General features: G+C 33.0%; 1 protein-coding gene across 1 annotated transcript in view; it reads left to right on the plus strand.

The window, feature by feature from the left end:
* The window catches only part of LOC131845550 (octopamine receptor beta-2R), a 241,317-nt gene extending 223,146 nt beyond the window's left edge, over positions 1–18,171 (plus strand). The window contains exons 4-7 of the mRNA XM_059194620.1: positions 7,475–7,726; positions 8,558–8,761; positions 11,330–11,588; positions 17,251–18,171. Coding sequence (XP_059050603.1) covers positions 8,568–8,761; positions 11,330–11,588; positions 17,251–17,982 — 1,185 coding nt within the window. The 5' untranslated portion in view covers positions 7,475–7,726; positions 8,558–8,567 and the 3' untranslated portion in view covers positions 17,983–18,171. The remainder of the gene's footprint in view (positions 1–7,474; positions 7,727–8,557; positions 8,762–11,329; positions 11,589–17,250) is intronic.
* Positions 18,172–23,051: the final 4,880 nt, after the last annotated feature.

Raw genomic sequence — 23,051 nt, forward strand, 5'->3', positions numbered from 1 at the left:
GTCTTTTAAGCTTTTTAATATATTTCTTATAAATAACAAAACATTCACTGCGCTCAATCCTGATTTACTTAATAGGAAGGTGAAAAACCTGGAAAAGTAGGTCCTTCATGAATTCAATGGAGTAAATCGACAAACGCGCGTAGCCTGCTGCGTTACTCTAATCAACCGGCATAATAATAAAGGGATTTTAAATCAAATCACTTCCTGTGATGGAAAGTGGATCTTGTACGATAATCGGAAACGCTCATTGCAATGGCTAAACCCTGGCGAATCAACCAAATCCTGTCCCAAGCGAAAATTGGCTCAAAAAATGTTACTTGTGAACGTTTGGTGGACTATTTCCGGTGTTGTTCACTTCAGCTTTCTTAAATCTGGCCAGACGATTACGGCAAATGTGTATTGTCAGCAATTGAGAAACCATGATGGAAAAGCTAGCTGCTAAACAACCGAGGCTGGTCAATCGCCAAGAACGCTTGACCACATACTGCACAACAGACAGTTACCAAATTAGAAGAGCTTCAATTGGAAAAATTACCATTTTTTTCGAAATTTGGATAACTTCTTGCAAGGGAAAAAATTAAACTCCGATGGGGCAGTCCAAAGTGCAAAAACAAAAGGCAAAAGTGCATAAATAGAAATGGTACATACTTTGATTAAATAAATATATTATATTTTGAAAATAAATACTTCAGGTTATTCCCTTAAAAACGCCAATTTAAATTTTTTAGGACCTAATTATTCAGACTTATAATTAGGATGACAGCACCATTTTTGGCTGCTTATTTAGAAAAAAAAACAACGTAAACAAAAATAGTTTCTACAAAATAAAAAAATAACATGAAAGAAAACAATAACGTTAATATCTTAAATTATTGCGCCCCCTCGCAAAGGGCAATTTAATTTCTATATAGGTACATTATTTCTCGAGTTCTCGACTTTTCTCGAGCTTGATTTCCCGGGAACAAAACCCATGAATTTCCCGGGAATTCTCGAACCGAGAATTCCCGGGAATGAACCCTAATTACTAGCTATCTTCCGCAACTTCCTCTACACAGACTTTCATTTTTCGTATTTTTTCTACTGTTTGTTAGCTAAATATATATTACTAGCAGTTATCCGCAACTTCCTCTACACAGACTTTCATCCCCTATTACAACCCCTTTAAGATTATTTTTTAAGATGAAAAATAACCCATATCTGTTCTTCTGATAAAATTTCTTGTTTATGTCAACTTTCATCAAGATAAATTCAATCATTTAGTCGCGAACATTTAATAAACTAACAGAAAGACACATTTATATATATACAAAGCTTCCTTTCCTGCAGAAACAACTGAAATAGAGATTTTATACCCAGTCAAGTGTAATTGAAAGGATATAACAGTAGAAAAGCCAGTGTTCAGTTACAAGAATATGTCTTTACCATAGCACCTGATCGGGTAAATATTTTATAATACACTAGCTACTCGCCCCAGCTTCGCACGGGTATACAGCTATTATATAATAATAATAATCATCTCAGGACAGTTCACACAACGCCATCTAGACCCAAGTTAAGCTAACTAAAGCTTGTGTTATGGGTACTAGGAAACTGATGCATATACATAGATATTTTTTTCGTAAATACATACATATTATACATAGAAAACACCCAGACCGATACAAACAATCATACTCATGAATACAAATGTTGGTGCCGTGCGAGGAATCGAACCCGTGACCATCGGACGTAAAGCGGTGTGCTAGACAGCTAGACCACCGAGGTATAATATATATATATATATATATATATATATATATATATATAAACCTTCCTCTTGAATCAGTCTACCTACTTTAAAAAAATCCGTTGCGTAGTTTTAAAGATTTAAGTATACATAGGGACGGACAGACAGCGACAGCGACTTTATTTTATACTATGTAATGATATATACTGTGGCATATCTAGCATTTTACATCTCTATAACAGTCGGTGACCTACTATACAAGTTTAAATAGGATTTTCCTGGCGTCTGTGCGTATATTGTTTGGTAGATATGACTACCAACAGTTTAATATACATCATTACAGATATTATACAGCAATATAGAATAGATACAGCTTTCGAGATGTGGTGTTGGCGCAAAATGTTAGGAATATCATGGACGGAGCGCCGCACTAATGCATCTGTTTTGGAACAACTGGGTATCAGAACCCGTCTCTCTACTGTGTGCTTCCAGCGTCTGCTAACTGTTTCGGCCACGTGGCCCGCCGAAAACCAGATAATTTGGAAAAAAATATAATGTTGGGCCACGTGGACGGTAGAAGGGGCAGAGGTAGGGCACCTGCACGTTGGACTGATCCTGTACGAGAAGCAGTCAAACAAAATATACAGTCGGCGGTCCATTTGACAGCCTCGGTGGTCTAGTGGTTTAGCACACCGCTTTACTATCCGATGGTCGTGGGTTCGATTCCTCGCACGGTACAAACATTTGTATTCATGAGTATGATTGTTTGTATCGGTCTGAGTGTTTTCTATGTATAATATGTATTTATTTACAAAAAAAAATGTATCCATGTATTTATATCAGTTGTCTAGTACTCATAACACAAGCTCTGCTTAGCTTGGGACTAGATGACGCTGTGTCAATTGTCCTGAGACATTATTATTATTATTATTATTACATTATTTAGCACAAGATAGAAATGCCTGGAGAGTATTGGTTGGAAGGAGCATTCCTGGTGGTCACGACCCTCAGTCTTGAGGAACCGACAAAGAAGAAGATTACAGATATGTTGCAATGTGTAATTATTTAATGTACAGAAGGGGATTGTTACTAATGTGGACTAATAACCACATCGCTAGCAAAGTACCATGTTAGATTGACCTCCACATGGTGGTCGTGGAAACCATCGTGAACAGAGATTAAGTGCGAAGCGGTTTCTATGTTGACTGTCGCATGCCTAATCCTTGTTATTAATTCAATATAAGTAAATCAATATTTATTTAAAAGAGCAACACACAAGTTTCTTGCTTTTTCTTCTTGTGATGAATCTGCATTCCGAATAAGCGGTAGAATAAAAAAACTTGACTATTCAAAAGTGCTTATATTAAGTTTATTTGAATAAACATTATTTATATATATAGTTCTATCGTGATAAATTTATGGTGAATTAACCACGATTTAACTGTCCTGACCTCATACTCCTCTTATCATCATCCACTGGTGCCCGCTAGCGTAAACTTTTTTATTTTTTCTTATGCTTGATACTAGAATAATGCACCCAAGCATCATTCTAGTATCAAGCATAAGAAAAAATAAAATTGAATGTGTTTAGAAATACAACACTAGTTAACCGACAGACGTTCTTCTTAACTATGAATATTGATTTCATTTGTAATATAATAAAAAAAATTGCATCGCCACTTATTATATTTTTTTCTTTCTTAACCAAACAATAAAAAAAAATTTATTTATTCATTTATTTCAGGCAACTAGGCCTATATTATAAATACCTTATAGACTAACATACATATAATATAATATTTAAAAACTAATACGGTCTGATTGATGAATAATGTTTGTGGCGTGCGAGGTATCGAACCCGCGACCATATGAAGTAAGCTCGATCTATCTCGGTGAACGTTATAAGCTATAAGAATTATAATAACTTTTCATTTTTGTAATTGTCGCACTGTTTGTTATTTTTTTTGTGTTTTAGTTTTTTCTTCTACTGAATAAATATCATTTCATAATATTCTCAATAGCCTAACAAATCAACTGTAAAATATGCCCATTGACCGCATACTTACATATGATAAAGGTTAACACTGAAGGAAATTCTCGAATGGATCTAATTCATAAGATTTCAACGATTTTAATTATTGTTACAGCCTATACTGTAAATAATATAAATGACGTAGTGGAGTAACTTGAAACAGTCATGCTCGATATAAAGTTCAAACTTGTGGCGGCGTGGTGGGCCGCGATGTGCTCCCTCAAATATGGTTGAGTGCAATGATGGCTGGTTCCAACTTCATATTTGTGAACGGGTGCTGCTTGTAGGTACTGGTCTGTTTGGATTACGAACACTGATTAGACTATTTGCTTATGTAATAGCATATGCTGGTGGCCACTCTATTCTCCAAAATATGAATTTAAAAATGAATCTGTATTATTGTAAACATGTACAACATTTATTTGAAAAGAATACGAGCTGTGTTTCTTGTCAGTTCTTCTCATATCGAAATCATTCCGAACTGACGGAAGATTTGACATATCATAAGAGTCTGTAATAGACCTATATGAATAAAGGATTTTGAATTGAAATTGAATTCGAAATGAATTGAATTTTCACTGAGGTAGACTAAAAAGTTAGTACCTCCGTCTCACCTTGACGGCCTCGATGGTCTAGCGGTGTAGCACACCGCTTTACTCCTGATGGTAGTGGGTTCAATTCCTCGCACGGTGCAAACATTTACGTTCATGAATATGATTGTTTGTAACGGTTTGGGTGATACCCTTAGGTGTATAATATGCATAGAAAACACCCAGACCAATATAAGCAATCATACCCATGAATACATATGTTTGTACTGTCCTAGGAATCGTACCCGCGACCATCGGATGTAATGCGGTGGCGGCGGTTCGATTCCTCGCACGGCGGCACAAACATTTGTATTAATGAGTATGACTGTTTGTATCGGTCTGGGTGTTTTCTATGTATAATATGTATTTACGAAAAAAAAATCTATGTATTTGTATCAGTTATCTAGTTCCCATAATACAAGCTGCAGCTAGCTTAACTTGGGTCTAGATGGCGCTGTGTGACTTGTCCTGAGATTATTATTATTATTAATATTTATGTGTATAGATGTATAAAATATTACAGATTTTAATAGAAGTAACTGTTACGCTTTTGTACTTGTACCAAATACTTTGTTATTACAATCGTAAAAAGGTCAGAATACATGTGAGCCATTTGCTGAAACCTACCCCCAGGGAAGAGGCTATACGAACATACGTAGTGTTATTATTCTGCTAATTCTATTCTTCTAAATATCATACAGGGTGTCCCGTTTGTTTACTCTTGCCGGATTTTCTAACCTGTTATTTATTTAAACACTCTTTGTAGCAATAGATATTGCATAAGAAATGTATATGTTCATCTTGATCCTCGATGATATAGCGGTTAACGGACAGCTTTACTTCCGATGCTCGCAGGTTCGATTAGAGAGGTAGATTGTATTGTATGTTGGACTCCATTTACCGCAATTGGCCTCTCATTTGGGCCGTTGTGCGTGTAGAGCCAGGCTACTAACGTAGCCAGCCAAGCTCCTCCCAGAAGCGCAGAAATCTCCTGGTGTCTTCAAAGGCTTCACGGAGCGACCTCACCGTTCTGAGGATTTGATTGCGTTGTGTGGTCACTGCTACATACTCCAGGATTACGTGAGCGGCCGTTTCCTCGGCTACAAAGCAGCCCCGGCATAGGGGACTGTCTGTAGCACCTATTGTGTATAGGTGTTTGTTTAAGGGACAGTGGCCCGTCATTGTCCCTATCATTATTTTTATGTTGTGCCTGTCCAGATTTAGTAGGCGTTTTGTCATTCGTTGATTAGTTCTAGGAATTGCCACTTTTTATTGTTTGCAATCGGTGGTTTGTTTCCATCTTTGGTTTTGTATTAGAGAGGTAGAGCAGATTAAAGATTAGATTCGGTACATAATTTATATTGATGAGTATGATTGTTTTGTATTGGTCTATGCGATTTTTGTATGTATTATGTATATACCATCTGAATGCAACGCAAACGCAACTTCGTCTGCATTATACTTACATGACCGTTATAATTATACTAGCTACTCGCCCGGCTTCTCACTGGTGTACATTTATTATACATATAAAGGATCCTCTTGAATCACTCTATCTATTAAAAAAATACTGCTTCGAAATCCGTTACGGAGTTTTAAAGATTTATTATAGGGACGGACAGACAGCGATAGCAATTTGTTTTATACTATGTAATGATTTCGCCCAATTTACATACTATCTTTTTAAAGTATAGTCTATGTTATTCTGATTAATAAGATATATTACTATAAAGTTTCATTAAAATAGGTTCAGTATTTTTTTGCGTAAAAGAGTAACAAACATCCATCCACAGTCACTAACTTTCACGTTTATAATATTAGTATACTAAATACCTTTATTCATGTAGGTCTATTACAGACTCTTATGATATGTCAAATCTACCGTCAGTTCGCAATGATATCGAGATGAGAAGAACTGACAAGAAACTCAGCTGGTATTATCAAATAAATGTTGTACATGTTTATAATAATACAGTCATTAAAATTCAAATTTCGGAGAACAGAGTGACTACTAGCATATGCTATTGCAAAAAAAACAAAAAAATCTAGTGTTTGCAACCTGAACAGACCAGTCCTCACAAGCAGCACCCGTTCACGAGTATAACGGATGAGCCAGCCATCATTGCACTCAACCATATTTGAGGGAGCACATCGATCCGGCCCACCACGCCGCCACAAGTTTGAACTTTATAGCGAGCATGACTGTTTCAAGTTCAACTACGTCGACGTTGTGTTAATTATCTAACGATATTATTGTTATTTTTAAAGTATATTATTTGATTCTGATAATGTTCATATAATATAAAGTATATAAAGTATATATAATATAAAGTATATTATTTTAATTAATCATATAATTTAAAGTATATTATTTGATACTGATAATGTGCTGTAAATTCATTTAATAATTTATCTGTGTGTTTAAAGAACATCAGAACCGTTTCAGTATCTTTACACACTATATAACAAAGTCGCCCCCGTTATCTGATCATTTATATCTTTTAAAATCCGTTGTTTAATACAGTTTTTAAGCAATAGATAGAGTGATTCAAGAGGAAGATTTATATGTTATTTTTTTAAACTTTAATGTACAAATACTATAATAAATGTACATATGGCGAATTTAATACCAAAAGGCCTTTTGCTACCATAAGGTAAACCGAAAAATTAGTAAGAGGCGCATCATAGTTTATAAATATACGTAAATAGTATATTTATAAAACATACGTTCTATAGTATAGAACAAACTGAGAAATTAAAAGATTTGAATTGAAGAAATTAAAAGTAATGTTTCCATAATAAACTAGGAAGGGTCACTATTAATTAATTTTATAGTTACTGAATAAAAATTTAAGGCTTTCAGTGTTTTAAATTGTTATAATGCATTAAAAAAATGTTTGCTTATGAACGTAAATTTTTTTATATTATAATTTTTTACTACCATCCAGTTCAGGATATGGATCCAATTGAGAAGAACTGGCAAGAAACTCAATTGAATTACTTATATATATTTTTATATAAAAGCCAGTTTATTTGCAATGTAATTTATGTAGATGTAAATGTATATCTATAAATAAATGACTATGATTATTGTAGATATTAACATTTTGTTGTTTATTGTTACAGATAATGAAGCCGTAGTTGCAATTTGTGATGGCACTGAAATAGTTGAAAATGAATATTGTAAGAAGATTACTAGAAACATTAAGAACAGAGGCGGTGAAGAAGAAATCACTGCAGTTCTAGAACTATACAGAGCAGAAGAGAACGTAAACAGTAGTATTGTAATAATGAAAGGTAATACGGCGAATTTGAAGATATTCAGGTGTAAGAAAGTGTGTGGAGTTCGAGTGAAGGAAATAAAGGAAACGAGATAAGGTAGGCTTTTGTGGAAGTGGCCCATTGTTGGGGCTTTCGAAGTTTTTTCATATCCTTTGTACTGTTGTGTGTGGATAATATTTGAAGGCTTTATTGACAGTAATACGTTACGCTGTTAATATGTGATTTTAATTTTTTTGTGCAAACTGTACAACAAAATTAAAATGCAAATTTGTACTGTACTTTTTTTTTTTTTTAATTTAATGCTCGTCATTCATAAGTAAAGAGTACATATGATGCACTTAACACCTAAATATTTATGTTTACGCCTTTTATTAAGAAGAGGGTCTTGATGGTGAATTAAACTCGGAAATTCCTGGCTAGTTTTTTAATTACTTGAAAATAAGTTTACAGCGGTTGGTATACGATCGTTAGCGAATTTTTAATATTAACTTGTAACGGTCAGCGTATTGTCTCTGGCCTGCTGTATATACCGACGTTCTAGGGTTGCTATATTAAAATAATATATTGGGCCAAATATAGAACAACTGTGGCTGAACAATTTATATTACAGATTTTTTTAAAAGTTATTTGATTTACTGCGAAGTAATTAAAAATGTTAAATAAGATTTTTTTTTATATATACATTGCGGATTTTTTTACTTATGTGATGGTAAGGGTCTGTTTATTCCGGCTAATCTCTGAAATGGCTGGACCGATTTTGACGGGACTTTTTTTGGCAGGTAGCTGATGTAGCAAGGAGTAACTTAGGCTACTTTTATTTTAGAAAAATAAAATTAATTTACATGCAGACGAAGTCGCGGGTACCGCTAGTAATGAATAAGTTACCAATGAATCTAGCTGGTTTTGCAATGACTCTATGAATTGCAGGCCGCCACATATGGATCGGATAAACGTAACCAACTTGACGGCCAACGAAACCGGCGACAACTGGAATGCCACCACCAGCAAAGCCACCACTGACGAGTGGACACACAGCATCATGTTCAAATTCCGGACATGCATTCTGCTGCTCATTGTCGTCATGGCAGTGCTCGGCAACTTGCTTGTCATCGTCAGTGTCATGAGACACAGGTTTGTCATCTTTTATATCTGTATCTAATATTATCTTATCTGTGTTATCTGTAACTCTATCTTGAGACATAGTTTTGTCACCTTTTATATCTGTATGTAGACTCTTATTTATGATATCTATAACCCTATCTTTTATGTTCATACGATCGTTTCTTATGATATCCTTCAATATTTAGTTACTGTACTATATGTTTTTTAATGGTTTATAATGAAATGGTGTACGCGCATGCGCTAACTGTTTACGCTAGTGGAAGATGGTAAGATGAGCATGAGCCTGAGGTCAAGCCCAGATGACAAATTCACCAGGAATTTGTCCTGATGATTTCAGGGAGAATCGCGTGGAGGTCAACCTGATATGGTACATTGTTAGTAATAAGGTCATCAGTCCACATTACTAACAATCCCGTTCCTCTAAAGTATATTGAAATAGTTGCGTAATTTAGCTTGATTTTATACAAAGATGGACCCTACAACAATTAACAATCAAGAGTTAAGCAATGGATCACAATTAGTCATTAAATGTCACAGATTCATCTTGTCAAAGTTAAATAATATCGTTAAAGTACACAATTAACTAAACACTGTCAACTTTCGACGGGATCCAATATCAGAATATTCTTGTATTATTTATTTGTGTGTATGACAGAGAATTATTGCGAACTTTGATGAATAAAGCTTCCTTCAAAGTGTCTAAATAAGAGTCTGTAGATTTATTGATAAAACTTGTTGTTGTTTTGAAAAGAATATATTACTTGCTTATAATAAGCTTTCCGCGATTCTGCCTGCATAAAATTGGGGTAATATAAAGTTTTTTCATAAATTTGTGATTTCATACAAATAAGTTTGGGAATTCAATTACAATTTTTTCTTATCTAAAGTAAAAATACTGATATTAAATTACAGAATGAATTGCTTTTAAAGCTGTGTGTATTATTGCATAGTCTGAGGTTTTTTATATACCTGAAAATACTCAAATTTGCTGTTTTATTAAATTTAAGTATGTTTATAAATGACTAGCTACTCGCCGCGGCTTGGCCCGGGTGTACATATATTATACATATAAACCTTCCTCTTGAATCACTCTAAGAAAAGCTCCAAAATCCGTTGCGTAGTTTTAAAGATTTAAGTATACATAGGGACGGACAGACAGCGACAGCGACTTTGTTTTATACTATGTAATGACTAGCTACTCGCCCTGACTTCGCACTGGTACATGTGTGTACATGTATTATATATATAAACCTTCCTCTTGAATCACTATCTATTAAAAGAAGAACTGCTTCAAAATCCGTTGCGTAGTTTTAAAGATTTAAGCATACATAGGGACGGACAGACAGCGACAGCGACTTTGTTTTATACTATGTAATGACTAGCTACTCGCCCTGACTTCGCACGGGTACATGTGTACATGTATTATATATATAAACCTTCCTCTTAAATCAGTATCTATTAAAAAAAACTGCTTCAAAATCCGGACAGACAGCGACAGCAATTTTGTTTTATACCATGTAACTAGCGACTCATCCCGGCTTCGCACAGATGCTTTACAAATCTTTGAATTTCTCGACTTCTGTTCTGTATAACACGCATGTATTATACATATAAACCTTTCTCTTGAATCACTCTATCTATTAAAAAAAACCGCTTCAAAATCTGTTGCGTATTTTTAAAGATTTAAGCATACATAGGAACAGATAGCGACAACAACTTTGTTTTATACTATGTAATGACTAGCGACCCATCCTGGCTATGCACTGACCAATATCCCCATTACTAGCAATGTACCATGTTAGGTTGATCTCCACGCTGTTCCTCCTGGTAACTACAATATCATCATAAATTCCTGGTGAATTTGTCACGATGGGCTAACTGGCCTGACTTCATGTCCATCTTGTCCTCGTGGGACGGACAGACAGTGACAGCGACAGCAACTTTGTTTTATACTATGTAATGATTAGAAACGTTCAAAATTTTTTATCATGTGGAAGAAATGACGTCCTCTCCTTATCACTATTCACCTTTAAAAAACTATATAAGAATTATCTATGTACTATTTAACCTATAAATCTTACGGCAAAGTAGTTGAATATATATGTTTAATGTTTATATTTATTAATGTCATTTTATTCTATTTTGTTATTTCTAGTATATGTAATTGGTTTGTATTTATTAGTTGTAATTTTGTTTTAATTATTATCATTAATATTTTAAATAGTGCCCTCTCTTTCACCCCTTTATATATATATATTTTTGGTGCCACTGAAAATCAGCTGTATGTTCACCTAGGACATACATTAAAGCTGAGTGGAGCCATTTCAGTGCATTTTTGGATGTAAATAATGATTATTTTATGTTTATTTTTAATTATCTACATGGTAAATTAAGTTTAATTATATGTACATTTTATTTGCTCTTTTTTTTTGTTTTCGTTTGTTTGTATATTGTATTTTTTACATTGCACTGAATGAAATATTTCTCTTTCTTCTTTCTTTCTTTCTCCTACAGATGAGAGACAGCAGACGATTAATAAGATGTACATAAAGCTTATATTGAAACCTTCTTTTATAGAAAACTCCGCGTCATAACCAACTATTTCGTCGTGTCCCTCGCCTTCGCTGACATCCTGGTGGCAATGGTCGTCATGCCTTTCAATTTTAGCGTCCAATTCAATCAAAGATGGGTCTTCGGGCAGACGATATGTGATCTGTGGAACTCATCAGATGTATACTTCACATCAACGTCCATACTACATCTGTGTTGCATATCCGTTGACAGATATTATGCAATTGTGAAGCCGTTGAAATATCCTATAAAGATGACCAAAAAGGTTCGTATCTAATTGATTTAATATTCTTTATTGCACTAAATACAGAATAAACAAAAAGTAATTAAATAGTACTGACGGCCTAGGTGGTGTAATAATTTAGCACACCACTTTACATATATCTGATGGTCGCGGGTTTGGTACGGTTCAAACATTTATATTCATGAGTATGACTGTTTGTGTCGGTCTGGGTATTTTCTACGTGTATTATGTATTTATTTACAAAAGAAATATTAAAGTTTTTAATATCACTTGTCTAGTCTCCATAACACAAGTTCTGCATAATGTGGGATTAGATGGCGCTGTGTTAATTGTCCAGGGTAAAAAAAGAAAAGTAAAACATTAATAAGATAAAAAGGGTGGCACACGTAATAAACATAAATAAATATATATATCTTACATATAAAATTCTCGTGTCACAGTTTTCGTTCCCATACTCCTCCGAAACGGCTTGACCGATTCTCATGAAATTTTGTGAGCGTATTGAGTAGGTCTGAGAATCGGCCAACATCTATTTTTCATCCCCCTAAATGTTATGTCCATCCCTAAATTTTTTTTTTATTTTAAGGCAAAACAACGTTTGCCGGGACAGCTAGTATATATATATATATATATATATATATATATATATACAACAACATATACTTATTATTATATATAATATAATATAGATATAATTAATAGCGCACATACATTTGAAAAGTTTGTTTTATGCGTACTAGACAACTGATATATATCCAGACATAGATCCTTTTTTTATTGTAAATGTACGTAGAATTTACTTATTATAAGTTATAAACTAAATTTATACTCTTATCCGCCACCATCTTACCGCGACCATCGGAAGTAAAGGTAATAAATATAATAAACATACTAAACCATCCTGATCCAAATATCCTGAGGATATGAAAATCGTCACTCCTAAGATTATCCTTCAATTCTTGTCCCTGACGGATCTAGGCAGCGAACTCTGAAACAGGGCGAGCACAATAGATCTATATAGGTCGCAGTGCTTCAGGTCTAAGCACCTGACAATAGCCGAATAGAAAAAACCATAGGGCCGTCAATTAATTCTTTATTAGTTTATTTTTAACTCCATGTTTAAAAGCACCTGACAGTAGCCTAAACCCGTGGATAATAAAAAACCATGGAGCCGTCAATTAATTCGTTGTAAGTCTTTTTAACTCCATGTTTAAAAGCAACTGACAATAGCCTAAACCCCCCGATAAATAAAACCATGGAGCCGTCAATTAATTCGTTGTAAGTCTTTTTAACTCCATGTTTAAAAGCACCTGACAGTAGCCTAAACCCCCCGATAAATAAAACCATGGAGCCGTCAATTAATTCGTTGTAAGTCTTTTTAACTCCATGTTTAAAAGCACCTAACAATAGCCTAAACACCGTTCCCCCTGGAAACCATCGTGATACATTCCCGGTGAATTTGTCACATTGGGCTAACTGATCTGACTTCATGTTCATCCTATCATGCTCCACTGGTGCCCCGCCAGCGTAAACCGTTAGCGCAGGCGGGTGCACCATTCCATTATCCTCTTTTAAAAAAAAACCTAAACACCCGATAAAAAAAAACCATGGAGCCGTCAATTAATTCGTTGTATTTTTTTTGAATCCATGTTTAAATACGTAATGTTTCCCAACAACTCACGGAGTTAGCATACAAATAGCAAGCAGTTACTGAGCCTAATGGCCGGCTACAAATAAAGATGTTACGTGAGCGGTGCCCCTTATCTTGAATCCTTCCCCGAGGACAACTCTAATATAAAATATTACACGGATTCCTAATTCATCTCTTGTTCTCCAATGAAACGTTTCTACATCACGGAAAATGCTAGTTTTAGATGTTTTACTATTTTATTTACAAACTTGCTATAGAATAGAATAGAATAGAAATAATCTTTATTCAGATAAACTCATTACAAGCACTTTTGAATAGTCATATTTTGATTCTACCACTCATTCGGAATGCAGATTCATCACATGAAGAATGAGCAAGAAACTTGGGTGTTGCTCTTTTTAATAGATGTTTTTTTTTTATATAAATAATTACAGTATAACAAGTAAGAGGCATGCGATAATCAACATAGAAGTCGCTACGCACTCATTATTAATGTAATCAGATAATATTGTCAGTGCTATAGATTTAAAGTTTTTCTATAAAAAAATCTGCATTTTTTATTATTTAGGATAATTCTTATACAAAAATGTATGTGTAAATATAAATACTTTAAAAAGCTATTTGTAGTGTTTCAATTTTCATACGTTTCATCCCCTAATTTATTCTACTCCTTTAAGGGTATATTTTTTACAAACTTTGAATGTCTTCTTTATTTATATTTAATCAACAGCCTAAAAAACAGGCTCCAAGTTTGTCCAAGTTGCTCCAAGCTTTAAAAATGACGTCACTTCTATACAAACTTTCATCTCTTCTTTTAAGTGGATATTTATTTTATTTTTAATAAAGTAAATAAATTTTAAAAATATAATTAGCCTTATGCTACACCTTTATCTTATATATAAAATTCTCGTGTCACAGTTTTCGTTCCCATACTCCTCCGAAACGGTTTGATCGATTCTCATGAAATTTTGTGAGCGTATTGAATAGGTCTGAGAATCGGCCAACATCTATTTTTCATCCCCCTCAATATTAGGGGTAAAACAACGTTTGCCGGGACAGCAATATGTATGTATTTACATAAAAAAAATCTAAGTATTTATATCAGCTGTTTACTACCCATAACACAATCTCTTACCATGGGACTATAGCGCTGTGTTAATTGTCCTAGCTTATTTATTATTTATTCACTTCCTATGGTTGCGGGTTCGAATCCTCGCACGGTGCAAACATTCGTTTTCATCATTATTCTATTTTTTTATTTATTTATTTATTTATTTAAGCTTTGCATTCCATAATTTTACAGTAAATAGATAGTCAGGTACATTTCAAAGTAGGTTAATTATGGACCCTGTTGGGCACAGCAAGCGAAAGAGAACAGAGGAGGACGAGTTATTTTTTATATAATATATAATAATAATAAAAAAAAAATTTTCTACGTATTATGTATGTAAAAAATCTAAGTTTTTATATCAGTTGTCTAGTACCCATAACACAATCTCTTACCGTGGGACTAGATAGCGCTGTGTTAATTGTCCTACCTTATTTATTATTTATAAATAAATAAATCCATTTACACATCCATGAATACGACTAAACTCGCAGTCAGTCGTAACTCAAATGTTAGTTCTCTATTAGAAGATAAACATACCCGTATAGCGTTGTTTGTTTGTATGGTAAACATAGTTTGTCGGGTTGCAAACATTGCAATGAATAATACCTTCACGGCAGTTATCTTTGATGGGGTAGTCGGAACCATCGTCGACATCATGGAATACTTGTAAAAAACATTTCAAACTCGTTATTCGTATTTATTTACAAGCTGCGCCCGCGATTTCAGTGCTCTGCAGCAGACTGCAGGTGTGCTCAGTAGAGTGAGACGGTATTTCACGGCGGCCCATCGCTTGCAATTATACAAGGCGCAGATCCGGCCGCACATGGAATACTGTTCTCACCTCTGGGCGGGAGCACCACAATACCAGCTACTTCCATTTGACCGCATTCAGAACCGAGCAGCCAGAATCATTGGTAATCAACGTCTATGTGACAGACTCGACCCATTGGCTTTGCGGCGTGATATTGCATCTCTGTGCATTTTCTACCGCATATATCACGGGGAGTGTTCTGAGGAATTGTTCGGATTAATACCAGCTGCTGAGTTTCACCACCGTACCACCCGCCAGAAACTGAAATACCATCCTGATCATCTGGATGAATGGCGGTCTTCCACAGTGCGGTTTTCTAGAAACTTTTTGCCTTGCACAACCACATTATGGAATCACCTTCCAGCAATGGTATTTCCGAACCGATACGATATTGAAACCTTCAAGAAAAGAGCTTATTCCTTTTTAAAAGGCCGACAACGTACTTGCAATTCCCCTGGTGCTCATGGGCGGCGGTAATCACTTACCATCAGGTGAGCCGCATGCTCGTTTGTCCCCTGTGTTATAAAAAAAAAAACTTCGTCCACCTGTAGTAGAGTCCTTTGATAGCATTTTTAATTATTTAGGCTAATTATTTTACAAATAAGAGACACATGACATTTCCATACAAACTGTCATCCCCTATTTTCTTTTAATTTTTAAGGGTAATTTTTGTATAAACTTTGTCTGTAATATTTTATTATATTTAATCAACAGCCTAAGATATAAATTACAAGCTTCTAGAGTTTAAAATGTCTTACAACCCTTTTCTTAATAAAAAGTAGCTTTAGCTTTCTTTCCTATCTTTTAACCGATACTTGCATAAAACCTTTCATCACCCCTTTCAACCCCCTTTTTTTTATTGGGTTGTTTGGACTATTGTCAGATGTTTGTAGCACCTGTAGCACTGCGACCTACATAGATCTATTGTGCTCACCCTTTTTCAAAGTTCGCTACCTAGACCCGTCAGGGACAAGAATTGAAAGATATTCTTAGGAGCGATGGTTTTTATCTCCTCGGGAAAGAGTGTAAACTTTCCAAGGGAGATATTTCATTTATGCATTAGTGGGCTACAACCACATAGTATGTGAAGCGGCGTTTCCTCTTCAGTTTGGCAGAATCTGCAGATTCCAACCCCTTACAACCCTTTTTTTGCATTAATAAGTAAGCCTATATCCTTTCTCAGGGTCTAGACTGTGTACCATATTTCGTTTAAATCGGTTCAACAGTTTCCGCGTCAGACAGACAGACAGAGTTACTTTCGCAAGGCAGTAAGGATGAATCCAATGCTCTTACATAATTAATTAAATTCTAGTGTTATTTTGATAGTTCTCCGGTTTCTGTTATTGTAATGTGAGAGAATTTTCTCAGATGGCTGTTCTAATTATTGTTTCCTTCTATTTGTTTAGACTTATTAATAGTCCCCTATTTCCTTGTCATCCAAGGTCTAATGGTTTAGCAAATTGCCTTACTTCCGATGATCGCAGGTTCGAGCTCTTGCACGGTATAAACATTTGTATTAATGAGTATTGTTTGTATAGATCTGGGTGTTTTATATTTATTACTTAATGGGTTTTTTTATTTTGTATAATTCGGAATTAGGTGTTATTTTGCGGAAGTCCATTTCACTACTTAATGGATGTTTAATATTTTGTTTAATTCCACTACAATTAGCTTGTGTGAGACTACAAATATTCTGTATAGAAACTTGACTACCTTTACGATCTTCTCTAATGGAGTCATCTTAGGTATTTCTACCGATGAAGGACCAAAATGTGGGCGATAGAATGAATGGACTGCATGCGTGATTTAAATCAAACAAATAGATTTTACAATTTTTGTCTGCCTGTCTATCTGTGTTTGTTTCGGCTAATCTCTGAAATGGCTGGACCGATTTTGACGGGACTTTTATTAGCAGGTAGCTAATCTAATAAGTACTTAGGCTTAGTCTTAGGCTACTGTTATTTTAGAACAATTCCCTAATTAACTTTTTTTTGTTAAATTGCATGCGAACGAAATCGCGAGTACAGCTAGTAAATGTGTAAAATTGTGAAAAGAGTTTGCAACACCGGGCCAGCTAGTTATTATTCTAATATAATATTCATTGTTTCAGATGGCATTTGTAATGTTAGCCGCCACTTGGCTGAGTCCCATTACAATATCCTACGTACCAATATTCATGGGATGGTACACCACTGCAGATCATTTACAACACCGAACAGTTGACGAGTGTGAGTTTAAAGTGAACAAGCCATACGCTGTTATATCTAGCTCAATATCCTTCTGGATACCGTGTACAATAATGATATTCACATACTTAGCGATATTTAAAGAAGCTAACCGGCAAGAGAAGGCATTACATGCAAGAGCGGGGAACGCCATGCTAATGCACAGGCATTCCAGGGAAGTTGGTGATAAAAATGGAGCGTTACACATAAATGCCAATACCCCAACCAAAGATAGGAATATACTTAAGATGAAGAGAGAGCACAAAGCAGCGAGAACTTTAGGCATCATAATGGGAGCATTCATTCTTTGTTGGCTCCCGTTCTTCCTGTTTTACGTGTCGACATCTCTTTGCGTTACGTGCAAGTGTCCTGATGTCGTAACTGTGATCATGTTTTGGACTGGTTACTTCAATTCCGCGCTGAATCCTATAATCTACGCGTACTTCAATAGAGACTTTCGTAATGCGTTCAAGAATACATTAGCTTGTGCGTTCTGTAGTTTTTGTAGAAGAAGTGCATCAGATTTGGACGCTATGGAACGACTTGACAGACGAGGCTCTGGACAGTTGCGGGTACCCGTTCCATCAAGGAGAGCATCCGATTTAGCATCTCTTTGAATACCGAAGTGTAACGCGACACACGTTTGAGGCCTAGTGTAATCTCAACGAAGTATTTTAGGCCAATTAGAAGATGTACTTAATTTTGTTGTGACTGACACTTTTTTGTAGCTTTTTAAAAAATGTACAGGTAATTATATTAAGCATTTGTGTGGTATGCAAATTAAAAAAAATTGGTCAGTCAGTTAGTAATAAGATAGTAAAGTATTTAATTAATAAATTTATTCAGATTTTAATGTATAGTTTAGTGGAATTATCTACGAAACATTTAGTTAGTGTGAATGTTTGAAAACTTTTTATTACCAAAATAAGTTAATGATTAATGTTGCTTTTATTAGCAACTATTTTATTATTTAACCAAAGAGTTTTGTCGTTTTCCGTTCTTAATCATATTGTACATAATAATAATTATATACCTATATAACGGATCAAGTAAATAATATATTAATTATTGTCTATTATGTACCAATGCTGTAACTATAAAAAATGATTACTGTATATGTATCCAATATTTAATAAATAGAACTAAATATTTACTAAAAAATATTTATTATTAATTGTCACAATTTTATTTTAATATTTATAATTATATATAATAATAAAAAGAGTCTGAAAGACCACATATAAATGAAATATTTAGCTTAAAAGTGATTAGAATAAAATGTAAATAGACAATTATCTTAAATATAAAAATATATTAATTATAATAAAATTGTAATTTATTATTTCGTTATTCATATTATCATCATTATCACAATTAAACTAGTATATTAATATTAATTAAATTAATAATCAAATTCATTAATCTCTTCATTTAATAATGGCCTTTGTTTCTTTCATTATTTCTCTAAAATATTGCGTTTTTTCACTTGTTTTATATATTGACGTATTATTCACGTATTGGACAACGTTAATTACAACGAACGATAATAACCTTCTAAATGGAGTCATTAAATAGCAATTGATCGGATTCGGGCTCGAAGGACCAAAATTAAATACGATGGTTGTAATAATGATTTATCAAATTACTAGTGATCCGTCCCGGTTTTGCACGGATGTCTAACATATTTTTTGGCCGGTTCTGTACTATAACATGCGTTTATTATACATATAAACCTCTCTTAAAACACTCTATCTATTGCTGAAAATTGCATTCAAATCCGTTACGTAATTTAAATGATATAAGCTAACAGACTGAGGCAGTGACTTTGTTTTATACTATGTAAAGATATCTTGTTTGCTTATTTATTATTTATCGTTCATCTATTTTTATTATTACAACTTTAATATACAGATGCTTTGGTAGTACTTATAAATAGTCCAAGGCAAATAAATAATACACAAATGATGTAGAAGTTATTTGAAGCAAAAAGTAATTATTTTGACATAAAAACAAATTTGTATTTAGTTTCATTTTGCCGGATTTCATTAAACGAGAATTTATATTCTTAAACCTACAATTATACTCTGCTCTTCTCGTTAGTTAACGCTTTTATCATTATGAATATTACTGAGAATTTTGATTACTAATTAGAAGCGGGTTAGCACATCGGCTGAACAATATACGAACCAAATAGACAATGTGTACATTAAATTCGGTGTAACAATTTAATGATAGGGGTGTGTTAACAGCTAAGACTATACCCTTATATATAAATGTATATAATAAAACCTCACGTCATGATATTTGTCCGGGTTAAACACCGATAATCTTTACTTAACCAATATTTGTAACTTGGCTTACGTTGTGTAATTTGGTCCAATGTAAAAGACAGAATAGTGTTTATTGACCACACATTGTTTTTCCGGGATGAAGTTCTATCTGCTTAATATACTTTTATGAAATTAGGATCATTCGAGTGTGATCATGATCGCGATCATTAGCGCGGTAAAGCTAGCGCTCGCATTCGCTTGTGATTCCATTCAACTATATTTGTGTTTTCTATTACGCGGGTATGTTTCATGCCATTTTTATTTCTTACTAGCTGCTCCTTTTTTTTTTCCCCATATTCGTCCATCTCCTTTTCAGTGATGGAACAGGCAAAGATCCTTAGACCGTACAGCCTAGTCTACTTTTAAACTTCTTCATATTTGAACAAGTAATGAGGCCAAAGGCCAAGCTGCTCCTATGACAACGAAGTGGGTACAGCTATACAGAATAAAAATGAATAACAAATTCAGAGGTCATATTTATGAAACTACACATTTCCTAAGAAATGTTGTAATATCAGAAAAAAAAACCTACATACGAAGAGCCTAGTCATCTTATCGATATAGTATAAAAATATCCCAGATATTCGAACTTATCCTTTGAGGAAGGTTATTTTCAATTGTATGTAATTTAGGTATTTCGGTTGTTGTGTCCTGACATGTCATATAATGTTATATGTTTTGCTGTAAATGATTTCAGTAATAGTATATGTAGTCCTAAAAGGCCATGTTCATTATAAGGCCTAAATTATTCAGACACATCTCATTTCGTCAGACAGGCCAAAGGTGCACTGTATATTAGTCAAATCATCATTATATTTAGTAATACATGTGTAGGGTAATTAGAAATAAATATAGATAGTTACCGTTGATGTAAGACATCAAAATATTATAAAAATAGATTATAAAAATACGTTTTTTATGAAATTATAATAATTATCATTCACGAAGATTATATTTCGTTGTTCTTTTCGTTGTTGCAATTATTTATTTTGTTACATAAATTATTTATTTATTATGTAGACATTAATTATTTTGTCAATGTATATATACATTATGATTAAGTCATCACAATTAGTATATTATATATTATGTAAATGTAACTAGTTTAGTACAGACACTTAGTATTTAAATCATTTTGTTTAAACTTTGATAGGAAGATACTATAAAAATTATGGGGACAAATAACGCTTCAATAGAGAAAAAAAAAAACAATTTTTAAAATAATTATTGATGTGCTACGAATAACTTATAACAATCCAGTTAGATTTGGTGTGTCGGTGTTGTAACAGAAACTGTTTAATATAGTAATAATATTATTAAAATTACTAACTTGACTAATCCTTGAACATACTTAATACCCTTTTCACAATCAAAGTTTTGAGCTACTTATATTTTTTAGAAAAATATAAAAAATTGTATTATTTTAAACAGTAACTGTAATTTTATAAATATATATATAAATAATATTTATTACGTGTATATCGAGTTTTAGAAAATATATTAATTTTCTAAAAATATCCTTCGCTCAAAACTCCTTCTCTATTTTCCCGAATAGCGAGTAAATTCTGTGAATGATTAAGTGATGTCATTCTTGGGTCGTTTTATGGTAAACTGATGAATGATTGGTAACTGGGATGGAATGCTATAATTTTCCTTTCTTCATTAGATATATATATAAAAATTGTATAGTTGGTGTCCATTTAAGTGTCATATGAAAATATAGCTTTGCATAAGTAAAATCCTTTATTCTATATCTATATTATTACTTCAAGTCTTTTTACTTAAATAATCCAGTAGAACATTTCTTATTTTAATTAATATTGCAGCCAATATTAAGTACTATATATTATATAAATAAATATTTAACATTCAACCAGTAATAAATAATCTGATATTATATATATTTATATTTATATAATTATATACATATATTTGTGTATTTTTATAATAAATACATAAATTTACAATTATTAGGCATATTAGAAAAATTTTAGTTAATTCATAATTTATTTATAAATAAATTGTAATGTAGCAATTTTTTATACAAATAAATATTACATATAATATATGAATTTGTAATGAATGAGCGCTATAAAACAAAATCCCTTCATTATTTCAAGAACACTATACTTTACTGTCTAACTAAACTTTCCAAGATATTGCTATTGTAAATTCAATGTGTCTTCCTTTTGAATAAGTAAATTAGGCTCAACTTAAAATAGAGGAAATATATAGATTAGTGTATGTGTAGCCAATTTTTAGTGTCTCTCCTAATGTGGTGTGCTGTAAAATCTCACATACAGGTAGGGTTGCCAACCATACTTTATAATAACGTATCCTACTTTATTTTTAGTAATTATACTTTATACTTTAATATAAAGTATGCAAAATTACTTTATTTTAAAACTTTACTGTGATGCGTAAAACAAAATACTCATTATGGGTACTTAAAGATTTATAATTACTGAACGAAATGTTAGATGTCAATTGTGAGTCGTGAGTTTTGTCACAGCTCTATTGTTAAAAGCACACAAAAATATGTTGTTAATGCAAAAAAAAAACTTTTTTTTCCTAATTTTTTTTTTATCCAAACCGTTTTTACTTTTTTATGGTCAAAGAAAGTTGGCAACCGTACATACAGGCTGTATTATGTAAAAAGAGTAATAATATATGGTTGTGATTTCTATAGATATTACAACTAACTATCTAACTATATTAATCATATCCAAATGTTTAATTTACGTAGACCATTTTATTGTTTAAGTTTAGATGACTGAAGTTGGTTTAGTTTTAGATACATTTCATAATTCAATAGTTTTAAGTCATGAATTCGAAATGTTATGTACCAATATTTCTTTTGAGATCCGTCCAAGTATTGTTTCATCGCCGTTGTTTATTTGACTCATTATACTGACTATGGCCACTTTTCTAATCTATTTTTGAAAGAGTCACTGAAAAAAAATAGTCCCTACTTAACTTTAGTAATGAACACATAAATATTTATTAGTATTTATTGAAAAATTATAATTAAAATAATTTGACTATTTATTTCGTTAAATTTTCTGAATATTAATTTATTATTATTTATTTATTTATTATAAGAAATCCAGGGCTATACCATATAGATGTTGAAACAATTATATAACAAACTAAGCCACTGACAGGCTTTCAGAAATAGATATAGACAGAAATTCGACATCACTACATATAAAGACAACAAGAATCCAGACTATAAAATGTTAGGAAAAGAACAAGATTCCAGTAACAACAGTAGATTTGACATATGTCAAATCTAGGTCATGTAGGTCTATTACAGACTCTTATGATATCATAAGAGTCTGTAATAGACCTACATG

Source organism: Achroia grisella, unplaced genomic scaffold, assembly GCF_030625045.1.
Source record: "Achroia grisella isolate CSIRO2021 unplaced genomic scaffold, CSIRO_AGI_Agris_v1 utg474, whole genome shotgun sequence".
Lineage (NCBI taxonomy): Eukaryota > Metazoa > Arthropoda > Insecta > Lepidoptera > Pyralidae > Achroia > Achroia grisella.